We start from the raw sequence: 24832 nt of genomic DNA on the forward strand, positions 1-24832 counted from the left end.
ATTCTGTTTCCTGTTATCCCTCTTTTTATTATTTATGAAACTCCAAAATGTTTTTGGATTCTCAATTATATTATTCTCTACCTTACTAATGTATAATTTGTAAGATCTACTTATCATACCTTTCAACTTTTTGCGTAGTTCAACAAATTTGAGGAAATTAAAATTGGAATGATTCCTTTTTCTTCTAAAATATTCTTTCTGTTTTATAAGATTTATAATCTCAGCTGTAAACCAACATGGATAAGATCTTCTTTTATTTATTTTCCGTTTAGGAACATTCTTATTAATTACAGCATCAAGTTTCTTATAAAAATAATTTAATGAATCATTCGGGTTCTCATATTGATATATCTGACCCCAATCCATTTTATGTAGATCCTTATACAAATTGTAAAAGTCAGCTTTACAATAGTTAAAGATAATAGTTGGACTAAACTTTGTTTTTAAACATTTAGATGTAATAGAGAATTCAATTAATAAAAGAGGATGATGTAAGTCCTCAGTTACTAAAGGACAATTATTCCTAGTTATATTAATATCTTTTAAGTTTGTTAATAATAAATCTAAAGTTCTTCCATTATTATTCCTTATATTATTGTATGATTGAAGATTAAACAAAGACAAAAAGTTTGCAAGCGCAACACAAATATGACCTCCAGTTATAAGATTAAAACTGGAATCAGTAATTGAGGGTATGTTAAAGTCACCTACGATAATAATATTATAGAACTGAAAATTAGTGATCTCCTCAAATTTTCTAAAAAAATCATAATATGATTCAATTTTTGAGTTAGGTGGAAAGTATACTGATACAATAATATAAGTACTACCTCCTGTTATCATCTTAATACAGACAATTTGAACATGTTCAATATTTATCCTAATTTCTTGTACTTGAAACTTTTTTAATACTGCTATAAGTGAACCTCCTCCTATTTTATTTGGTCTATCTTGTCGAAAAACTATATATCTGTCATCAATAAATTCACTATCAAATACACTATTGTTCAACCATGTTTCTGTCAATACAATGAAATCATAGTTTTCTGTTAAAATACTTGTATATATTTCATTTAATTTAGTATTAATTCCTCGTACATTCTGGTAACACATTGAAATCACTCTATCATTATTACTCATAAATTATGTTAATTGTCGAATATCCTCTATTGTACGAAGTGTATAAATTACAGAGTCATCTGCTCTTTTTCTCAACTTAATGTTACCAGACCAATCGACCCACAAATATTCGTAATTTTTTTCTCTTTTAATTTTCCGCGCCTCACTGAATACAATTTTTCTTTGTACAGAGAGACATTGGTTTACGTAAATAGGTCCCCCTGTAGTAAAGCCAATATCTTTACAATTTAAATTACGTTTAACCTTTCTTCTATGTAAGAACCTATCTTTATCTATTCTCCTTACAAATTTAACAACTATATTAGCAGCATCCTGACCGGGATGTTTTTTTACTCTGTGGCACGCATCAATCATGTTGTCATTAATATCTACGTCTATAGCACGACCTATATTTTTTACAGTAGTTAATATGTTTTCATTTGGTAGCTCAGGAACGCCGCACAGTTCCAACGTGTTACGCCGTCCGTATTGATCCAACTCATCAATTTGTAAGTTCATTTTATCTATTTGTTTTTGCAACCTTAAATTTTCACTTTTTAAATTATCGATAGTTTCCTGGCATACTTTTAGCAGTTCACTTTGATTTTTGAGAAGCTTCGAATTTTCACCTAATTTTTCGTGTGCTAAGTTTAACGACTTTCCTAATTCATCTTCGACTTCTTTGTTCGATTTTTTCAAGTCATTAATTTCTTCTTTAATAGATAACAGTAAATGATAAACTTCAAGTAAGGAGGGACACTGTGTTGTTGTCTCCAGTAACTTGTCACTATCCGTACTAGAACGCCTAGCTCGATCGCAATTGTCGCAACGCCAAGCTTGATCATTCGATCGAAGAAATTTAATATCATCTTCCGCGAGATTAACGCAAGTACCGTGATATATGTTTTTACAAGCTTTGCATTGAATTTTCAGATTCAGTTCTTGCCTGGGAACAGCTTTGGAACATTTACTACAAACTCCCATATTTAACAATAAATTTCTTGATATTTAACAAAAAGTACAAAAACTTGCTCCAAATTCGTAATTTTATTAACAAAAACTGGGAAATCTCATGTTAACCATATTTAATAAAAGTATTTAGTCGTAGTGTAGCTTTAAAAAGTATCTATGACACTGATATAACACGGCAATTTCAGTTATGAAAGTTTCGAGATGTGACCTAGTAACACTGAATTTCCATCACAATAATTTTCTCACACTGAGTTTCCAATGCTGTCACTGGTTTGTTTATATTCTTTAGACCGATCACTTCAATGTTTCATTGCTGATAATTTACTGAAATGAACCAGTAGCTAGTAAAGTTAATAATCCATTATAATCTACAGTACTTACTGTTCACTTCACACTAAATCTAATTCAATATCGGATATTTCTTCCCATATTAATACACAAAAATCTGCGGAGCACAAACCACCTTCACACTACCATGATGGGAACTGGGGATTTCGCGATGAATCGCAATTGCCAAAAGATTTTTCGCATTCAGCAATCGTGTTACCGTACACACTTCACATTTGGCAGTTTTTTCTATTGGAGCGTTCATTTTCAATTGTTATAGCAGACGAGTGAACTGCAACGTAAACCTTCTCCTTCCAATGCTCACTGTCTACTGAACTACTGCACACAACGCCACAGGACTGATGTCACTCTTTCCGGCCATTTCTCGCACATGCGCAAACGGAGTTTTTTAAAGTGCCCTCGTATATTAGAATTTCTACAATATAATTAGCTTATTACTTCCAATGATATGACATATACCAATCAATGGATCTCATTGTGCTGAACAAAATGATATGGCAGTGAAAATCCTCATGCGTGGTTTTCGAGAAAACAAAAATGTAAATCTGGAAACTGATAAACACGCCATCTGTTATGACAAAAGTAATACTTCAATCAAGCTATCACACCAACAAGACCACAGTACAAACCATGGTTAATGAAATACAAGAAATTAACTCTTAAAATTTAATTTTGTTTAACTACAATATTGACTATAGAAAAAAAATGACTTCTTACGAGGGCAGTAGAGAAGTTGCGGGAATTTTATTGTAGCTCTTTATTACCACAATATAATTACATATTTACTTAATCACCTTTGAAGTATATACCTTTGGAACACACACTTCCTCCAGCGCTCCTACCATTGCTGGAAACAGCGGCGAAAGTCCTGTTTCGGCATTTTCCAAAGTTCATCCGTCACGTTGGTTTTGATGTCTTCTATGGTGACGAAACGGGTACCGATTCTATTTTTCTTAAAGCACTGTCATCGTAAACTGACTTTAAGGCTATCAAAGTAGGTATCTGAAGCAGATTTCCCCAATTTGCACAAAAACTAGATGTTTGCGCGTTACTCGAACTGCGACAGTGCAACAATTGATCACCATATACTCCTCTGTTTAACTACACTACTCGTAAACTGACTGTTATCACCTGTTCACACTTATCATATTCATAATTAGGTAACTTACGGACAACTGTACAAGATTCATTGTGATTGAATGAAAAAAAGCCCAAATTAAGAGTTCAGGAAGTCTTTGACTGCCCCTCGCATATTTCATTGGTAAGATTACATCGAGCTGGACAAAACGACATGCATGAGAGTAGATTCTCATGCGTAGTTTTTCAGAAAATCGAATTGTTATGGAGCTAAAAGGAATGTCATTCGTTGCCAATAATAATGGAACGGAAGATATATACAGGGTGTTAATGAGCTATACCAACAAACTGTAAGAGGTGATTCTTCACATCAAAATAAGAGAAAAAGTTCATATGGACCTATGGAGAAAAGTGCATAGTTTCAGAACTAGAGTTGTCCAAAATCACGAAAAAGCTAAATTTCAACAGGCCCTATTTCGAATTTGAGAAATTGTGGATGATAGTTCTTATCAGGGTAAGGGAAGTCACGCATACGTAATCAAAAAATGCATATTTCATCAATGTTCAATGGGTGTGCAGGGTATTCTCTACAGGGTGCTATTCTCAGATATGCCCTCAACAGTGTTTGCAGATATGTCCTGAATATAAGGTGGATCCAAAGTAGGCAAGATGTAAACCTTGACAACAATGGACACCCAATGCTTCGGAGGAAAATCGGAATATTTAGGAACCAGCAGCTCTATGGTCTTTTGTGTTGGAAATAACGTTTGCTGTGATGTAATTCCGTCACGGTATATTTCACGTTTTTTCCACTTATAAGCGTGAAAGAAAATATCGCAGCACGCGTGTTTCCGAATACTAGAGACCGTGCTGCTGACGGTCCTTAACACTTCCGAGATTCTGCCAAAGGATTCCGTGTTCACTACTGTGAAAGCTTATCGTTTGCCTACTTTGGACCAAACATAAAGTTAGAGCACATCTGAAAAGTCGGTTGATGGCATGTCTGGGAATTACATCCTGCAGGGGAATACAATGTACATCCATTGAACATTGATGAAATATGCATTTTTGGATTGCGTATGCGTGACTTCCTATACGCTGATAAGGACCATCATCCACAGTTTCTCGAATTCGAAAGAGGGCCCGTTGAAATTTAGCTTTTTTGCGACTTTGGACAGCCCCTAGCTCTGAAACTATGCACTTTTCTCCATAGGTCCATATGAACTTTTTCTCTTATTTTGATGTGAAGAATCACCTCTTACAGTTTGTCGGTATAGCTCATTAACACCCTGTGTGTGTATATATATATATATTTCTTCCGTTCCATTATTATTGGCAACGAATGACATACCTTTTAGCTCCATAACAATTCGATTTTCTGAAAAACTACGCATGAGAATCTACTCTCAAGCATGCCGTTTTGTCCAGCTCGATGTAATCTTGTCAATTAAATATACGAGGGGCAAATCCTCCAAAAAATGTCACACTACTGATTTACCCTTTTTTGAGCTTTCTCGATCTTCTTCTAAAGTCCTTGAACTTCCTCATCGGTCTGATGTAACAATCTCCTTTTCTTCTTCTTCAACTGTTCAACGTATTCTGCTTCCATCTTGATTTTGTTTTGTCTTTCGTGTTCCTCATCTCGTTTTTGCTTCAAAGCTTCCATTCGTTTCAACGAGGCATTTCTCACAGCCATGATCACAGAGTTTGCTACCGATACCTTATGTAAACCTCCATTGGCTTGTACAGCACAATATACGAAACTTTGGCAAATCAAAGGATGTTCAGAGGTCCTCTATTAAACACTCTTTGTTAACAGAAAATCCTCTTTCTACATCACTGTTTCCATGGAACATTGTAAGCATACTTTTAGAAAATTTTACAAGTTTTTCATCATGACTGAAAGTTTTCATAAGAAATACATTTAACCTGTCTTTCTTCCAATTAAACGACTTACATACTTCTTGAATATGTGGATTTTCACACAGTGATAAATAACTTTCCTTAATTTCATCTGTTTTGACGTAAGCTACATGGTTTTTCTAGTTGAGTTCTTGTAAAGCACCACTAATACACTCTCAAGGAACTATTTGTCATCACATACGGAGAAAGGCAATGATGATCCTCTCACCATAACTTTGCGCAATGGTGATTTCTGATTAACTAATGATGTAAACAAAGAAGCAAGAAAAATTCTGCAATCTTTTCTGAAAGAAAGAATTCCAAGTTCTTGTATCCCTTTGCATGCTGCTGTTGCATCAAACCCAATATCCACTGATCTAACATCCAGTAGATTCTCTGTCTTTGTCACATCCACAACTATCAGTTGCTTCGCTGTTTTAACAGAAAACATTACACTCTTTTTCAAGAAGTGATTACCAATACTGCGGACCTCAGAATACATTTCGTCAAACATGAATGGTAAAAGAGGCTTGCCCGATTAAAAATCTGTCAGATATTGTAGTAGTTATATTGCTACTGATTTGCAGGAATGAAAGTTTCGCTTGTAGCAGGTCGTCCACTAAAAACTTCCGTAGAACGTGGAAATTTTGTGTGTCTGGAGGTTTTGAAGACATTTGATTGACATGTTTCTTCAAGAAAGGCAAAATCTCGATCGCTGTTTTGTGTGCGAATTAGGCCTAATTTCCGTGTATTCGATAGAAGCGTGCTTTGCTTCGGATTTGTTAGTGTCTATAGCCGACCATAGACATTTTTGGCGGTGAATTTTGACGTTTTATGAAACAAAATTTTCCAGTTTCTACTTGTATTAGTACAGTAAAACATCGTGATTCAAAAGGTAAATTTCGTGACTTCTTCTTGATTTTCATGACCGTTTTCTGATTTCGTGACTTTTTCGCGACTTTCGTGACCCTGGTCATGCATTTTAAATGCTGCTGTCTGGTCTTACGTTCGATAAAAGGGATAATAGTGATAAACATCGAGTCCAGGACAAGAGGGTTTCTTTAAATAGATTCCCAGACTTCTGTCTTCACTTCAAGTTTTATAATTGCTAGAATTTGATTTTAGAACTAGCCTAGTAGAACGTCCAGCTGCGAAATGATAATTGACTTACCATGATGAGGTGAAGGTAAACAATGATACGATACTTACAACTTGAGCTCCCTCGTGGCTAAGCGTTTAGCGTACGCGCCTTTGGCGTGGGAGACGCGGGTTCGATTCCCGGCGGGAGCTCATGTGGTTCGGATTCCACGTTAATCAGTAGGTCCACGTCTCATATAGCCTCGCTGCTGAAAGGGACACTAAACTGAAATCAACTCAACGATACTTACAACTTGCACCCTTTTGCGTATTCACCTCTCCAAACTGCTCACATGCTTCTTTCACTGCTGACTTCTCTCTCTTTTTTCTGCCAATTTGTCCGGGTATTTTATATTTGATTTCAGGATAGAGTGTTATCTTAAACTGCCAAACGTATGATAATCTGCTGAGAAGGCACAATATTCAGATACGTGGCACAATTTCCATTTAAACATGAAACGCAAGGTCATTAAATTACATATTTAAACAAATCTACTGTGTATAACAATTAATGATATAACACGTAAACATATTTACAAAGTTTCTTAATTGTTTAGACAAAAATATTTGACAGTCTGAAAATTATTTACCAAGAATCAATGAGATCTCCATCTCGTATGATGACACAATAATATAACTTTCACCTGAACGGTTCACAACTATCTACAGGATGGCCACAAAGTCTCGTACTCCTTGATAAATGCTAATGTAAGGTTTGCTGTTATCCCTTTATAAATGCTAATGTAAGTTATGCCATGTATCAGATTGTGTGAACGATGGCTGATACTTCTAGTTACAGTATTGAAGAACATGTTATTGTAAGTTGTTGGGTGTCACGAAGCCCAGACCTCACCACTTATGATAATGCGCTATGGAGGTTCAGAAAGGGCATCGTTGCACAAAACTGTTATGATACCACTGCCGAACTGACAGAAGCTGTGAAACAAGCTTTCACACAAGTTGCCCATGCAATACTCCGCAAAATGTTGCACAGAATCTGGCGACGTGTTATGGGAATGACGATCAACATACTGATCCTTTGGACACTTAGTGTTTCCTATCTTAATAAAACTTCTCGAAAACATTGTTGTTCATGTTGCTCAGTTCTTTCAGTGTAGTTTACGTTACTTATTTTCAAGGCTAACGGGACTTTGTGGCCACCTTGTTTATACATGTTTTTATAATTTTCCTTTCTTTTTTTTTCCTTTTCTTTCTCACTCCCCACCATTTTCCTTCTCTATCTGGTGAAGCTTTTAGCGAAAGTACTTACTTTTTGTAGCGTTAGGCGATAATATTTTTACTGTTCTCTGGTAGTGATTAAGATAGACAGGGTTTAGTGTGGTTACAAAATGCTATAATCTAAAATGTCAAGTTTTCGAGTTCCTTTCTGTTGAGCGGTAAGATAATTGTGGTGTCATTGTCTTTGATAGTGTACCGGTACTACATAACAGAGAGGAAGTTCTTCAAAATATTGTTCACTATCTTTTTCAGATCGAGAAGCCCACAATTTCAGGAAACGGATGGAAAACCTGCACCTCTCGATCTCTTTTAATATCATTTACATAGTAGAAAACAAAACTTCATACTCTGTAGATTTTTTATTTATTTATTTTTAAAAAAGCTTACGTTTATTATTTCCCATTTATTATCCTTTCTTCCACCTGATTTATTTAGGGATCAGAGCTCCCTACTGGCTAAGCGGTTAACGCGTGCACCTTTGGCGCGAAGGACCCGGGTTCGATTCTCGGCGGGAGCTCATGTGGTTCGGATCCCATTTTAAGTTGTAGGTCCACGTTTCAAATAGCCTCGCTGCTGAAAGTACTAAACTCCAAATCAAATATATTTGGAGATCTTGCTACAGAAATCCGGCTACCGAGTGGCCGTACGTTAAAGGTTAGCATATTACTTCGCAATCGGGAGGTCTCAAGTTTGAATCCTCTGTTTCGCCATCCTAACTAAAATCTTTTGCAGATTTTTTCCTCAGTTCTATTAGGCAAACATCGGAATTTTGTATCTTTAAATACAATCTTTACTTTATTTTCTGTTGTTCTTAGCGTTTGTCTATTGATTCCAATGTAAATTGGCCTCAAATATTGTAACTGGACGTTCGTTAAATAGATCTAGTAATTTCTGTCCTAACAAGAGTTGCGTTGTTTTTATCGGTAGTATTGAAGAAGGATTTCACATTTTAAAAATTCTGATATCTTGTAGAGTAGCATTCCACAGGTGCTGAAAGCTTGTAAAATTTTAATACGTTTTATTTTATTGCAGTGAAATAATAATAATAAACAAAATTCAACAGACAGCCGTAAGAGAGTATAGGAATAGCTTCTTTCACATCCTTTGTTTAAAAGATTAAAAACACCAAGTACTATCAATGTCTGATAACTTATATACTAGCCAAAACAATTTCTTATTTCATTGACTTAGCTAGTTATTTACTTAGATCCTATTTGAATCAGTGTTGAAGTGTGACTTATTGTGAGCATACCGTTGTCATGATTGGTAGAAAGTTAAATTTTTGAAATAAAATTCAAATAAATAAAATTCAATAAATAAAATTCAATAAATAAAATTCTCACACCTTTGCATTTTGTGTTTTTGAATATTTTAATCTGTGAGCATTCTTATTTATTGTTAACAGACATTCATCCCATCATATCAATTAGTAATTACTGTATGTACTTAAATTAAAACTAAAATGAATATGTCTCTGTATTTAATTAGATACATTTAGAAAACAAGGAGTATTCCACGTCCCACTTCAATCCAAGGAACAAGTAAAGGAATTGCATGATTCTATAGAGAGCTTTAAGATATCTGTTACTGACACATTGAAAAGTTTCGCTAGCTCAGATGAAACACAGCAGTTGCTTGCAAAGGTAAGGTATGCATGCATGCGTGGTATGTTTTGTAGTATTATATAGTAAGCAAGAAAGACAAAAAATCCAATTCTACACTGCTATTACAGCAGCTTATTTAATCTAAAATGAAATTAAACTATCCTTGTAATATTCAGTCTTATAGTTGGGGCTATAAAGTTTATAACAGCCTTCTACTCTTCTCGTGTGTACGGGACTTTTAATTATGGATAGGTTAGGAAATTTTAGGCACTACAAATGAAATTAAATTTGTAGCGTATGTTGATGATGTAACTTTAATAGGGGATGATAGGAGAACAATAGAAAGAAATGCAGACGTCTTAGTAAACGCTTGCAGGGACATGGGTTTAGAAGTAAATGCACAGAAAACTAAATACATGGAAGTTCGTCGGGATCGTAATACGACAAATTATGGATGCGTTAAAATTTCAAATAATACTTTCGATAAAGTGGATGCTTTCAAATATTTAGGATCAATATTAACAGACGAAAATCATATTCACGAAGAAATTAAATGTAGATTAAAAGCAGGAAATTCGTGTTATTATCTACTTCAAAATCTCTTGTCGTTGCGAATTCTGTCGAGGAATTCGAAGCTTAAAGTTTAAAAAATGGTAATCATGCCTGTTGTTCTGTATGGTTGCAAAACATGGTCACTTATTCTGAGCGAAGAACGCTGACTGAAAGTACCTGATAACAAGATCCTGAGACGAATATTCGGGCCCAAGAAGAACGAGAATGGAGAATGGCGGAAACTTCATAACGAGGAACTACATAATTTATAGGGTTTACCAAACATTGTTAGGGTCACCAAATCTAGGAGGTTCAGGTAGGCAGGTCATGTAGCCAGGACGGAAGAAAGTAGGAACGCTTTCAAAGTTTTTAACTGGAAGACCAGTTGGAAAACGACCATTACGAAGACCTAGGCGCAGATGGGAGGACAATATTAAGATGGATCTCGCAAAAATAGGAATTGGATCCAGTTGGCTAAGGATAGAAGTCAGTGGAGAGCTTTTGTGAATGCATTATTGAACCTTCGGGTTCCATAGGCCATAGAGTTAGTTAGTTTTATGTCCCATGATAATGTCCTTTAGGCTAAAGGAGACGGATAATTAATGAAAGTGGATGATAATGAAATAATTGGTGTAATGAAAATGTGGAAGGAAATGGGAGAGTACAGAAAAATCCAGGATCTCCTCGCATCAGCGACAGGCACTCTACCATTGAGTCACTATATTTCTTGATGTAATACAAGTGGTTTAATAAGTGAGGATAGCACCTACTTTAAACAAAATAAATAGTCTGAAAATAATTAAAGAAAAGGATGCTTACCTAATGCGAGGTGTTATTTATTGAGACAAAACATTTTCGGTGACCTCTCTCACCTTCCTCAGTTGGCGAATCCTGATGCAAAATGCTTCTCACATCTCTTTACACCTATAGAGAAATTGATATGATATAAATTTGTTCATTTCCTCTATTTATTGTGTATATAATGGCACTTATGACGAGGACACCGTAGTCTAGTGGTTAGAGCGTTGGACTCATGTCAGCGTGGTCCCGAGTTCGATTCCCGGCCGGTGCTTCCCAATTTTTTTGGCGTCCACCCAGCATCATGAGGCAAAATGGGGAGTCAACGTGAAAACAAGACGTGACGGCCACTAGGTGTAGAAAGATCCTAATGTGTCTGTTAAGGACAGAGTGTCGCGGCGCTCTGACCACGTGCTCGCTGCTAGGCTAGACGTAGTTCAGCCGGTCGCTAGCAGATGGCGCTGGAGCAGGCTTAGGCTCACAAATGGGCCGTTACGCCAAGAGTTTTAATGGTACTTATGATGACATTATCTTTATTTCAGTTAAGAGTTAGTCACCAACCTGCTGTAAGTGCAAAAAAAGTTCTTCACTTGAATGCAGATAAAGTGCATTGTTTTCTTCCTTCCAAAACACCAACTGTCAATATTTTGCTTCCATTGAAAATATACAGGGTGTTTATCGGTCACGAATGTCACGAAATCAGAAAACGGTCATGAAAGTCACGAAAAAAAGTCACGAAATTTAGCTTTTGGGTCACGATTTTTTTAAACTGTACAAATGTAAGTACAGATTGGAAAATTTTGTTCTGTGAAACGTCAAAATTCGCCATAAAAATGTCTATGGCCGGCTTTAGACGCTACCAAATCGCAAGCAAAGTACGTTTCTATCGCATGGATGAAAATTCGGCCTAATTGGCACGCAAATTCGCTCTTGAAAATATTAGGAAATTTTATGATTTGGTAAAGAAAAGGTCACGAAAACGTCACGAAATTTCATTTTGGAATTTTAGTAAACACCCTGATATAGTTACGGTAAACTTTCAAGCAAGTATTTTCTAGAAAGCAGCTCACAGAAGTGTATGAGGAAAAGAATTTAAACATTGATACTGTTTACAGAACAAACAGTTAATTTCAGTTTTAATTCTATGCATACAAGTAAGTGTTTCACCTAGTTACAATCCCAAGAAGTTTGTTGTAATTTTTTCTGTATATTGTCTTATTACGTGAACAAATAGTGATAAAGATGTTAATATTAATTGACTAAGCGAAAAATTAGTTTTTAACGAAATTAGTTACCGTATTAAATATATTTTTTTTTTAACTCTTTGAGTTTCTAAACATTTTACAATGAACAATGTTTAAGTTTGAATTTAAAATGAATTGTATGGCCAAATAAGTGAATCCACGTAAGCTTATACAATAGTGCAGTATACAAGGAAACCGGGCACTACGTAAAATATTACAGTGACTTTCCGATAAATTTTAGGCTAACACATTTACAGTTATTTATTATATTAATTCGAAGTATTCCGCTTTTGGGGAACTTGAAATAATGAAATTTCTATTTTTACGTCCCACGTTTATACTATGTAACCTAAAGGAGATAGATGATTAATGAAAGTGATTAATTGTGAAAATTGATGAAATGAGAATGTGGAAGGGAAGTAGAATATGACAATAAAAAAGGTAGAGGGGAAGTTTGAAAAAAAATGTGGTACAGTAAAGTATGGTCAGCAGGTGTGTGTTGTCACAAAAGTAATGATATAATGAAGGGACTAAAAGGAATTTTAGAAATATGGAGAGAAGAATAGAAATGATAGTGAAGAAGAGAAGAGAGGGAGAAAGACATACAGAAGTTCCATAATTTATTAATGCAGAGAGGATACAGTAAAACAAAAGAGAAGGAAAAGAATGAGAAGAAAAAGAAAAGGTGGTTTGGAATAGGGAGCAAAGAAGAAGAAAAATGTTCTGAAGAAGCTATTGAAGAAAGGAATAATAACATACAGGAAGGGAAGTAGAATATTAGAATCTATTGAAAAGAAAAGAAGAGAAACGTAGATTCAAGTAAGTGAGGAAGGTGTAGTATATAGAATTAGGCGCAAAGAATGCGAAATGAGTTATAAGAAAAAAAAAAAAAAACAGGGAAGTAGAAGAAATGATAAAACAACACAAGGACGACGTTAGATTGAATAGGGATAAGAACGCAGTACATAAGGATGTGGGAGAAATAGGACACGAAATAGACTGGAAAGAAAAGAAGAAGCATTATAAGAAAATGGAAAGAGGCACATGGATACGAAGAGAGAGAGAGAGAGAGAGAGAGAGACTGATGAATTGGAATAGTAGGCTGAATATCCATGATTTGTGGAGAAAGATTTTGGATAGAACCGAGAAGAAAGAAAAATATAACACAGATGTGTTGAGGTATTTATAGAGTAACGCAGATGGGCAATTAAAAGTTCAAATTATTAAAAAAGTGAGTTTTACCAGTAAAAGTTGAGATCTGTATGCAATCAAAAGTTATTAAAAGTGAAAGGAAGAATTTCATTGGTTCTTAGAGATACCTCCTCTCATTTTCTAAGATATATAGACTGTAGCATTTAGATTTTATTTCATAATGTGTCTGATGAAGGCAATGATACATTGTCGAAACGCAACACGATTATTTATTAAAAATAATTTGCTTTAGCCAAATTTTATTTTGTAATGTTGCCCCGTGTATTCCAGTGAGCTGCTAGTCTACAAGCATGGACGTCCGCAAGGAGGGGTGGCTTTCTTCCTGAATACAATTGAATCAGTTAAGCTATTTGAATTAAGTTTCCGGGACAAACAATGTTTTTTCTATATTTAATTCTCTAATATTTTCTTTTAGTGGAGTGGATTAGAGGAAAAATTCATAAGAATCATGCATATTGTGATAAGAACATAAAATTTTGCACAGAGCCTACTAATATAGTAGCAAATAAATTCTGACGTAGACCCCAAAAATCCGACAACAATTTCCTGGAACTTCAAGCGCTGGAACATCTGGAGCACTGGAGAACGGTATGTTATCGCTGGAATAGCCATTACGTGAAAACGGCTTGACCTACAGAGCCAAAGTAAGACTCAAATGCAAGAGAAATAACAAGCCTTTAATTTAAATTCTATATTGTCTGAATTGAACATCATCCAGGACCGCACGAGGGGCCCAAAATTCATTAAAAAACAAAAAACATATGACGTTTCTTTATGGTTTTATCCATCTGGAAGCTTTGGCTTACCAGATATGGCAATAACACTCTTGTAAATCGTTTAGCAAAACCTTAAGCTTTACGTTGATATTATTTTAGTGTATATGAGATCAATAACTGCAATATATATTTTGCAGTTATGTTATATTTTGAGGTATTTATAAGAGAGAAACAACTACTAAACAAACAGTAACAGTTACGAAAAATGTCGAAAAGAAGAAAATGTGAGATTGGTAAGATCCCAGCCGATTTCAGCCATTCTAATTCTGAAACCATAGACTGGAACATGTGTATATTATGTCAGAACAATAAAGCTGAATCGTTGGTATGTCCTGCTAACAGCTCGTGCATGGACAAGGGAGCAGGCTATAAATCTTTGTGCAATCATCTTCTAGATTTTAAAGAAAAGATTGGACTTCCATCAAGCACTCAACTTAATCTTCTCGACGACGGAAATGGAATAGAGGAGACGATGAGTAGAAAACATGCGAAATTTCACAAAACTTGCCGAAATAATTTCGACAAAGGTAAGCTAGCGCGGGCTTTTGCTGCCAAACGAAAACACACTCAAGAGGGACTATCTACTCGATCATCATTCCGAGTTGGTGAAGTCAAATTCACTTGCTTCTTTTAGAGGCAATCACTGCGTGAAGAGAAAAAGAAAGCAAGATCAAGTAAGCGTACGCCACCCACAGCCTAATGAAACACTGTTGCCATTGTACATTGGATTAATGATCCATGCCAAGACAAGAAACAAAGGTATCATAGATAGACTCCACAAACTGGGAATAGGTGTTTCGTACGATCGAGTTCGAGAAATTTCGGCTTCTATGACGAATGCGTTATGCAAGCAGTACGAAGAAGAAAAAAGAATATACCCTTCTTTCTTCAAACCTAACACTTTCACATGTTCAACCATTGACAACATCCATCCAACAACCATTGATCACAATCCATCATCAACAACATTGCATCAGTCTTTTCATGGAACAGCAATATCAATAATTCAATCATCATATCCAAAAAAGTGACTCTGGGGTTAGCATTAAGACATTTTCGAAAAAGTGCGAAAGTGCGTTACCAGCGTGTATACAGATGTCCCCTGGATGACTCCACTGAAATCCAATGTGCCCGTTTGGAGCATAAATCCTGATAAACTGCCTGACCAAAGTAAGTTGTTGTCAAGCAAGTGGCTGGAACACATCCAAGCAGTTGCAACAGAAAGTCCCGGAAATACGCCAAACGTGACATGGACAGCTTTTTATACTTGTGAGTATCGAGGTAAGGTTCCATCTAAAAGTCAATGTGTTCTACTTTCGTTACTTCCAGATTCCATAAATTCGCCTGCAATGATTCGGCATTGCTTTGATATAATCAAGATAACTTTATCTTCATTGAATCCATCTCAATTACTTGTTATTACGTGTGATCAGCCTGTTTATGCAACGGCAAAGCAAGTACAATGGAGATGCCCAATTTGTATGGAGAAGACTTAATTATAGTTATGATTGGTCCTTTGCATATCGAGATGGCGTCTCTGGAAATGTTGGGCACGTAGTTAACTGGAAGTGGATGGACGGATCTTTTGATTGAGGCAGGCGTAACAACTTCTGGAAAAGCCGATCAATGTCTGCATAGTTCTCACGTTAAGCGAGCTATATATTCTCACGAGGTAACATCAGCAGCATTGTACATTATACTAAGGAAAGCGTACGTAGAGTATGTGGCTTCTGGTTCTGACAAACATCTATCATTTGAAGAATGGATTGATATTCGATAAAGTGAATCAGTTCAGTTTAAATACTAGTACACAGTATTATAGTTGGAATTGCTGCCCTTGAACTTCCTACACAATGTGCGAATAGCAGATTTTGAACAGTATGTAAGCTCACTATCTCAAATGTGCCCTTGGATGTTCGCACTTGACCATACTCACTACGCGAGATGGATGTCAGTATTTGTTAGATCTTTACAGGAACTTAGGGTTAGACATCCTGCCATTTGTTCGTGGAGCTTTTGTAGGTTCCAAAACAAGTCGACCACATTCTTGTATGGAACATGATCAAATGCACAAACAGTGCAACAAGACGGTGAAGTCTGAACGTACTGCAATTCGAATTCTTGACAACTCAAGTGCTTTGCTAAACTGGATGGTGTTCGGACCTGTAATTGCCAACCTTGTATCGGGTTTTGAGAAAGAGTGTGGGGTGATCTCTGATAATTATGATCTCAGAATACGCCACGAAGAATCATCTGGTGCTAATATGCGATTTACAAATGATGTCACAGAACTGGTACGTGTGTTCTCAGAGAATGGTAACAATCCTTTTAATGAAGAAGGTAATGAACTTCGGTTGCGACTAATGCCCGATGCTTATCCTATAATGCCCGATGATTCAGTTAAGTCGGTATACATTGCTGAAACTCTTGGAAGAGATCAGTATAACAGTTTTAAACAGAAACGGTTGCAGCTGTGAAGTAAATCACTGTTTGAACCAATTAAACGAAATAACCTTGCTCTTTGTTGCAAGACAATAAGAAAAAACTTAATCCTGAACACCGTAAGGTATCCATATTAAAAAATGACTGTGCTCTCTCCAGTCGTCTCTTCATAGCATGTCAGAGTCGACAGGGAGATCTATCCGACTTTTTTGCTCATGGAAATCTGGGATATCCTCCGTCAATTTCTGAAGATGGATTCATAGCAAAGGAACTAAATCGGATGTAGTTACATGTTAAGAAAAATACGGCGATACCCAATTTACCCCTCCACCTGCTACTTGTATGATATTAGACGGCTCTGCTATCATCCATATATTGAAGCCGTCACCATCACAAACATTCTATGATTACTTGCAGATGAAAGTACATACTTATATTTCATCCATTCTATCAGAGAAGAGCAGAGTTGATCTGGTGTTTGATCGTTACTTGCAAGATAGTTTAAAAAGTGAAGAGAGACAGAAACGAGAGTCAGCATCACGAGTTCATGTTACAATCTCTACTCCCATCCCGATAAATTGGAATCTGTTTTTTGCAGAATGAAGAGAACAAAACACGTCTTTTTCACTTAATTGCAGAATCTATGAACGAGGCTAAAATACCCAATGAGAAAACTGTTATTTGCACTAAAGGTATTGACATATGGAGTACATTTGACGTAAATATACACGATCCACTAGCACCGTGCAAGCATAAAGAGGCCGATAGGAAGTTGCTTTTGCATGCCAAACATGCCAGTAAAGCAGGCCATAAATCCATTATCATCAAAACGGTAGATTCAGATGTAGTTGCCCTGGCTTTGCATGCTTTCCCCAAACTACTACTGTCCTACCTGTGGGTTGAGTATGGTGTTGGTAAGCATAAACGCTTTCTTCCTATTCACCAGTATGCGGAGAAACTAGGGACAGAAATCTGTGACGGCATCCTGTTTTGGCACGCATTCACTGGATGCGATACTGTATCTGCCTTTGCAAGTTGGGGAAAGAAAACAGCTTGGAAAGCGTGGCGGACAAATCTAGAAATTAATGCTGCATTTGTAGAACTTTCACATGCACCTTTAAAATTAGACGATACCACATTCATGAAATTGCAATGTTTCACCGTGTACCTATATGATCGAACCAGCAACCTGCAAAATGTAAACGACTGTGGTCGAATGCTTGTAACTGAAAAATGTCGTCAGTTGGAAAGCGTACCTCCCACTGAGGCTGCACTTCTTCAACATGTGAAAAGAGCCATTTTGCAAGGAGGATATATTTGGTCACAGTGGTCTGCGGTACAACCTAATTTGGCAGATCCTGAACAGTGGGACTGGAAAAGGAGTGATTCAGGGTATGTGCTACCAGAACTTTCCAGGCACTGCCAAGAACTTGTTCGTTGCGGATTGAAATCTCTGTGCACTAATATGTGTAAATGTGCTGGCCTATTCCTTCTATGCACAGCCTTGTGTTCCTGTGATGGTATGTGTAAATGACTATAAACTGATGCAATTACTACAGCAAGAAACTGTGGTTTACTTTATTTAAATTTGACTTTATTACTACTTTATGTAACATTTTCTTCATGAAGTGACCAAGTAAAAAGCACAAAGAAAAAGTACACCATAGTTCCTTTTTGTTTTTTAATGAATTTTTGGGTCCCTCGTGCGGCCCTGGATGATGTTCAATTCAGACAATATAGAATTTAAATTAAAGGCTTGTTATTTCTCTTGCATTTGGGTCTTACGTTGGCTCTGTAAGTCAAGCCGTTTTCACGTAACTGCTATTCCAGCGATAACATACCGTTCTCCAGTGCTCCAGATGTTCCAGCGCCTGGAATTCCAGGAAATTGTTGTCAGATTTTTGGGGTCTACGTCAAAATTTATTTGTTACTATGTTAGTAAGCTCTGTACAAAATTTTATGTTCTTATCACAATATGCATGATTCTATCATTATGCTACCCCACTATTTGTTTTTACGTATCTAACGAGGGAACCTATCCAAGTGCGACTCTGACTTCGAGTCGAGACTATGGTCGTTGGATACCTTGTCCCAAAAGAACATAACACGAAAAGTGATACATCCTCGATCGCAACCGTTGCAGAGATATAAGCGTGAAAAGTTCGAAATTGAGCTCCATACTATACATTACAAAGTCAGCTTCCGGGTCAGATTTGGCGGAAATGGTCAGGTAAGGAAACTCAGCGAATACATATCAAAGTAGTGTTGGGAGCCCACCACCTTTTGAATGAAAAAAATGTTGCCCCCGGGGCACTCGCAGGGTCCCAGGCGGGGTCCAACTCAAAATTGGCAAATGGAACCGGGGGTCAAGTAGCATATTGTATGAAAGCTAGTGTTAAATAAAAGAAGATAGAACAAATCTCAACTCTCTATGATGACCCTGTGCAAACGGGCAACTGGTCAAAATGTCAATACAACCTACATCAGAAAATATATGGCCACTCTTCTAAATCCGTTAAGTTGTGACAATAACAAGACAGAAAAACACGTTTAAAAGTGCAAGGTATTGAAGTTAAACAAATTGTTGCAGAGTCTCTCACAGTGGCCATATATTTTCTGATGTAGGTTGTATTGACATTTTGACCAGTTGCCCGTTTGCACAGGGTCATCATAGAGAGTTGAGATTTGTTCTATCTTCTTTTATTTAACACTAGCTTTCATACAATATGCTACTTGACCCCCGGTTCCATTTGCCAATTTTGAGTTGGACCCCGCCTGGGACCCTGCGAGTGCCCCGGGGGCAACATTTTTTTCATTCAAAAGGTGGTGGGCTCCCAACACTACTTTGATATGTATTCGCTGAGTTTCCTTACCTGACCGTTTCCGCCAAATCTGACCCGGAAGCTGACTTTGTAATGTATAGTATGGAGCTCAATTTCGAACTTTTCACGCTTATATCTCTGCAACGGTTGCGATCGAGGATGTATCACTTTTCGTGTTATGTTCTTTTGGGACAAGGTATCCAACGACCATAGTCTCGACTCGAAGTCAGAGTCTCACTTGGATAGGGTCCCTCGTAAGTTCTTTTTAAAAAATATCTGGTGCATGCTACTAGGCGGTCAACAAAATGCAAAAGCATTTGTCTTTTTGCTGAATACTATGCTGCAAATACCGGGATAATACCATACAAAGTAACCCCTGGAGAACTTTGCACATCCTTTGCCTTCTATTCAACATTGAGCCTTATACAGGGTGTTACAGAAATGTGTCACTTTTTTTTTTTTTGTAATAGATTCCTTACATCAAAATATGAAAAAAAAAAAGCTTATATGGATGTGCGGTCGGAAGTGCAGTTTTGTAGTTATAAGGTGTCGAAAACGTGAAAAAAATGAAATTTAAGGTCCATAGTTCCAATATTATAGGACCGATTGTAATCGAGTCAAGACATCACTGAGGAACTATTGTGCTGCCAAAATGTCTTGAGCCGTGGCAAAAATGCGAACTAAAGCTCACGCCCTCACACACCCACGCGTTGAGCCAATAAGGGTTCAGCTGTTGCTCAGCGAGAGAAAGCGAGTGGAATTCCTTCAGCCGATAGCAGCGCTTGCAACGGAAGACTAGGGATCAAGTCAATGTGGTATATCTATAGTATGTGAACTGTCCAAATATCCATCTTTCAGAACCTGCGGTACTTGCATAATCATTTTTAGACAGGCTTTTTGGGAGTACTTGGTCACTCTCCACCCATCTCTCTAAAAATTGCTGTGCAAGTACTGGAGCATTCTTAAACATGGATATTTGTATAGTTCACATTCCAGTTTCTCAGTGATGTCTTGATCCGCCTACAATAGGCTTTTAAAGTTCACTTATGTCACGTTTTCGGCACCCTATAACTCCGAAACTATCCACTTTTGAGCACAGGTCCATATAAACTTCATTTCTTATTTTGACCTGAGGACTCTGTTCCCAAAATATTGTGACACATTTATGCAACCCTGAATACAAAAATGCCGTAAATAAAAAATACTACAAACTTTGTCCCCTCCAGCGATAAATCCTGCGGACCCCCATGTCTACAAGACTATTCGCTCATACGGAATTGTTAAATGCATTTTCTGCTATGTATATAATCTATTTTTTTTTATTTTATTTTTAGATAATTGACAACTTAAGTGAGACTTTTGTTGATGTGATGAACAAACGAAAGCCGGGGATTAATTCTGAAGCTTTTGAAGAAACAATCGTCTGTCTTGCGCGCTCCATTGACTCTTGGTGTCACCATATCACGCTCTTGAATATCGGACGAAGAAACTCAACAAATGTGACTTTATCAGCTGCTGATTCAAAGGAGTTCTATCATACATTGCAACTGTGGAGTGAACAAATTGCTAACGTCTTGAAAATTATGTCAATGGACAGCGACAACGAGCAACTCAGTTATTTCACGAAGCAAATTCAAGAACCCGTTAATTCGCTTCGATCTTATCATCAAGAACGTAGTAATCAGCTGGAAAATAAGCTGCAACTGTTCCACTCATCCTGTTACAAAGTATGTATAGAAGGAGTTATCTATATAAGCGATTGTTCCTATCATTTGTCTACAGAAAGGTTGCAAACTACTTTTGCTCAAATAAGAACATCTGCTGAGCTTTCGAAATCTATGGAAGAACTTATTGCGATGATTGAGACCATAACAACATCTATTGTAGAATACTGTATGAGCCAATTGAGTGGTAAGGTAAGAACACGTAACTATTGATATTAAGGATATCAACTGATTCCACATTTTAATAATAACTAGCTGCACCTGCGCTCTCTACATAGCGCATCATTCACATATGAGTATGAATCTCCTTGTCATTCCTCACAACATCTATACATGTTCCTTTACAGACACAAGTGAAAGACCTCTTAATAAAAATCGGCACGAGGATATTTTTTTTTTCGATTATTTTTTTAATATCTCGCACCGTTTGCAAGATTTGAGCCTACTTTCGGTTGGAGTTTCTAATTCATGTATGATCAGTATTGTCTTTCTTCTTGCATGCGGTATATAATAAACACACAATTAATTATAATGTTAGTGGCATATGGTGTTCATTCTGCAAAACACTCGAAATTATAAAGATTCATCTTAGACTGGAGAAACGATTATCCTTCGTTTTTTCATTATCTAACCATGAAAGAAACGCCGGAGAGATATACTAACCCCGTATACAAATATGTGATGTTGGAATGTTTAACTCGTAGGATATGATGCTTTACTTTTTTAAAATTTCAACCTTTTAGTGTACGCTAAAAAATGTATAAAGAAATAATGGCCATTTAAAAAAAATATTCAATTAACCCTGAACAATCTGTACAAAATTTGCAATCGCTCAGTGAAAACAGCATCTTTCTAGAGTGTATGTTTCTCGAGAACTCAATGTCGAAAGGATTGGCCACATACATATAAACTTAGCATTTTAACATTTAGATAATAATATTTTACTCTCTTCACTCACTCACGCGAGGTCGACATTTTTCATGATAACTTCCATCTTGTTTGGTCCCAAACATCATGCTCTATTACTCTCTGTTCCTTACAGTCCGTAGTCACACAATCTACATATCTCCTTTTTGGTTTTCCTCTCCTTCTACTTCTATCTTCCCCACTCTCTTGCCGACATAATAATCATTTTTCCTCATAACATGGCCAATTGACTATATGGGTACTTCAGCTTGTTTTCTGAACACGGAGGGAGTTTGTGACCTTACACGCATAACCCCCACTTAGGGTTGCCAGATTTTGTAAACGAAAAACCGGAACACCAATCTTAAGCTATATACAGAGTGTTTCTTGGGAGGTAGTTCTTGACACCAAGATAAGACAAAAAAGTATAGACCATCCTGGTGCACAAATGCTTCCTTTCGGAGTTATAGGTTGCCGAAAACATTAAAAAATGAAATTTAGAGGCTTCAAAACTATGGACCTACCGTAGTCGGGTCAAGACTTTTTGAAAACTAGTATGTGCCCTATCCAAATATCCAAGGTTCAGAATCCCACGACATTTCCGCAACAATTTTTATAAAGGTAGTTGATAAGTACTTCAAATTATATGCCCGTAGCCAAACTTCCTCTATAAAAATGCTTCGTGAGTACCTTAGGATTCTGAAACATGTATTTTTGGATAGCCCACATATTAGTTCCTAAGTGAAGTCTTAACCCGAGTACGGTAAGTCCCATAGTTTTGAAGCTATGGACCTTTAAACTTATATATATATATATGTTTTCGGTAGCCTATAGCTCCGAAAGGAAGCATTTGTGCACCCAGGATGGTCTATACTTTTTGTCTTATTTTGGTGTCAGAAATCACCTTGTAAACATTGTCGGTGTTGTTTTGAAACACCCTGTATAATGTCAGGATTCTTACTCATTTGTAGGGACGTGAAGTTTTCGATAACGTCGAAAACTTGAGAAAGGCAAAGTAAAGTATATAGATATACCTAAATATATGACAGAAGGCCGTTTTTGGTGTTTTTAAATCGCGAAATAACGCGAATTTGGTACCTTTCAAAATAAGTCTGAAATGCATTGCATAAAGCGATAGATTCGCGAAATTGCCATGTTTGCCGGTAATACTAATAAAATAACACAAGTTTCCTTTGCAACAAAATGTGATTCAGAGACGACCATCAGTCCTGTTATTTTTCGACCGGTTGGTTAGTGAAAGTTTCCCCCTGAGATTTTGCTGCCTGTACTCTTGAAGCAATATTTTCGCCAGCTTCCAACGTTGATTCTGAAATATATTTTTCAGAATACAACTGCGTAGTTACAGAAAGAAGGCAAAACCTTAAAGAAGAAAATGTGGAAATATTGACAATTTTGTCTTTTGAAAAATAAGAAAAATTGAAGAAACTATAAATTCGCCATTAAGTGAAAATGTGTGTTGATAATGATATGAATTGCGTTTTAAATAAGTATATTGTGAATTGACTTTTTTGAAGTGAAGAAATTGTTAATAAATACTTTGCTATAAATTTCGTTTTAGATAAGACTAGCATATATTACCCACTTCGCTGGGTTGAAATGAAAATCTAAATGCACAACTCCGTATCTCATGTGTTTAGTACCCGTGAAATATGCTGCTTTCGTCTTTAATGGCATCGTCTTAAGCAGCATCGGAAAGATCATTGATCATTTCGGCGACCCCGAAAACCATGGATTCGACACTAATATTGGTCATTTTCGATCATTTATATATATATATATATATATATATATATATATCCTCCTCCCCTATGTTGTGGGCCATGGCATCGGAAGTGCCACCGTTATCTCAGCCACCCCAAAAAAATGTGGATTCAGCACTAATATCGGTCATCTTCGATCATTTTTAGATCTCTCTTCCTCTCCCTCCCCCAAGTTGCGGGGTCGAATTTGAATTTAAACGGGATAGAAAGTATCACTGTTCATCTAAGTGACACAGAAAACTATAAATTCGACACTGACCATTTTCGATCATTTTTAAATGTTTATCCCCCTCCCCAACTATCAGGGCTGAACTTGGATTGAAACAGCATCAGAAGTGTCACTGTTTCTCTCATCGACCCCGAAAACTATAGATTCAACACTAATATTGGTCATTTTTGATCATTTTTAAATTTCTCCCCCCCCTCCCCTTAGGTATACACAGCTCCCCTTTCCTCTCCGTGCGGCGGTACACGGCATCAGAATTGTCACTGCTAATCTCAGCTGTTTCTAAAACTATGGATTCAACACTAATATTAGTCATTTTCAATCATTTTTAAATGTTTATCCCCCTCCCCTACGTTGTATCCTCCCCATTCCCAACTATCAAGGCTGAACTTGGATTGAAACAGCATCAGAAGTGTCACTGTTTCTCTCATCGACCACGAAAACTATGGATTCAACACTAATATCGGTCATTTTTGATCATTTTTAAATTTATCTCCCCCTCACCCAACCCTACGTTTCATCGTCAAAGTGAACAGCCTAAAGCAATCCCTGCCCCTAAACTCATGTGTATTGAAAATTTGATTGAGATCGGTCGTTTGGTTCAAGAGTGATGAAGTCAGAAAGGCAGTCATTTTAACTTTTTTTTTTTTTTTTTACATATATATCCCCCTCCCCCTCCCCTAGGTTGGCTCGTCAAAGTGAAACGAGAGAAAACACCCAAGGTCCGACCCTCATATAATTTGAAAATTTGATCGAGATTGATTGGGTGGTTCAAAAAATTATTAAGTTTTTTTTAGTTTTATTTATACGTCCCCCTCCCCTAGGATCTACCGTTAAAGTGAAGTTACAGAAATGTTTCCAGATCCGAACCTCATGTATCTTGAAAATTTGATTGAGGTCGGTCGGATAGTTCAAGAGTTAAGTTACAAAATGGTCACTTTCAGTCTTGTA

At 36.7% G+C, this 24832-nt stretch overlaps 1 protein-coding gene across 7 annotated transcripts in view; it reads left to right on the forward strand.

Moving 5' to 3' along the window:
* Positions 1-24832, forward strand: part of LOC145668970 (uncharacterized) — a 66146-nt gene that overhangs the window by 33264 nt on the left and 8050 nt on the right. For 6 of the 7 annotated variants that reach the window (XM_081737270.1, XM_081737271.1, XM_081737269.1 and 3 more), the window contains 2 exons: positions 9283-9437; positions 20579-21160. In XM_081737270.1, the coding sequence (XP_081593396.1) occupies positions 9283-9437; positions 20579-21160 (737 nt within the window). The remainder of the gene's footprint in view (positions 1-9282; positions 9438-20578; positions 21161-24832) is intronic. The other variant, XM_081737273.1, reaches the window with a different exon arrangement.

This window comes from Thermobia domestica, chromosome 13, assembly GCF_964235325.1.
Source record: "Thermobia domestica chromosome 13, izTheDome1.hap1.1, whole genome shotgun sequence".
NCBI lineage: Eukaryota > Metazoa > Arthropoda > Insecta > Zygentoma > Lepismatidae > Thermobia > Thermobia domestica.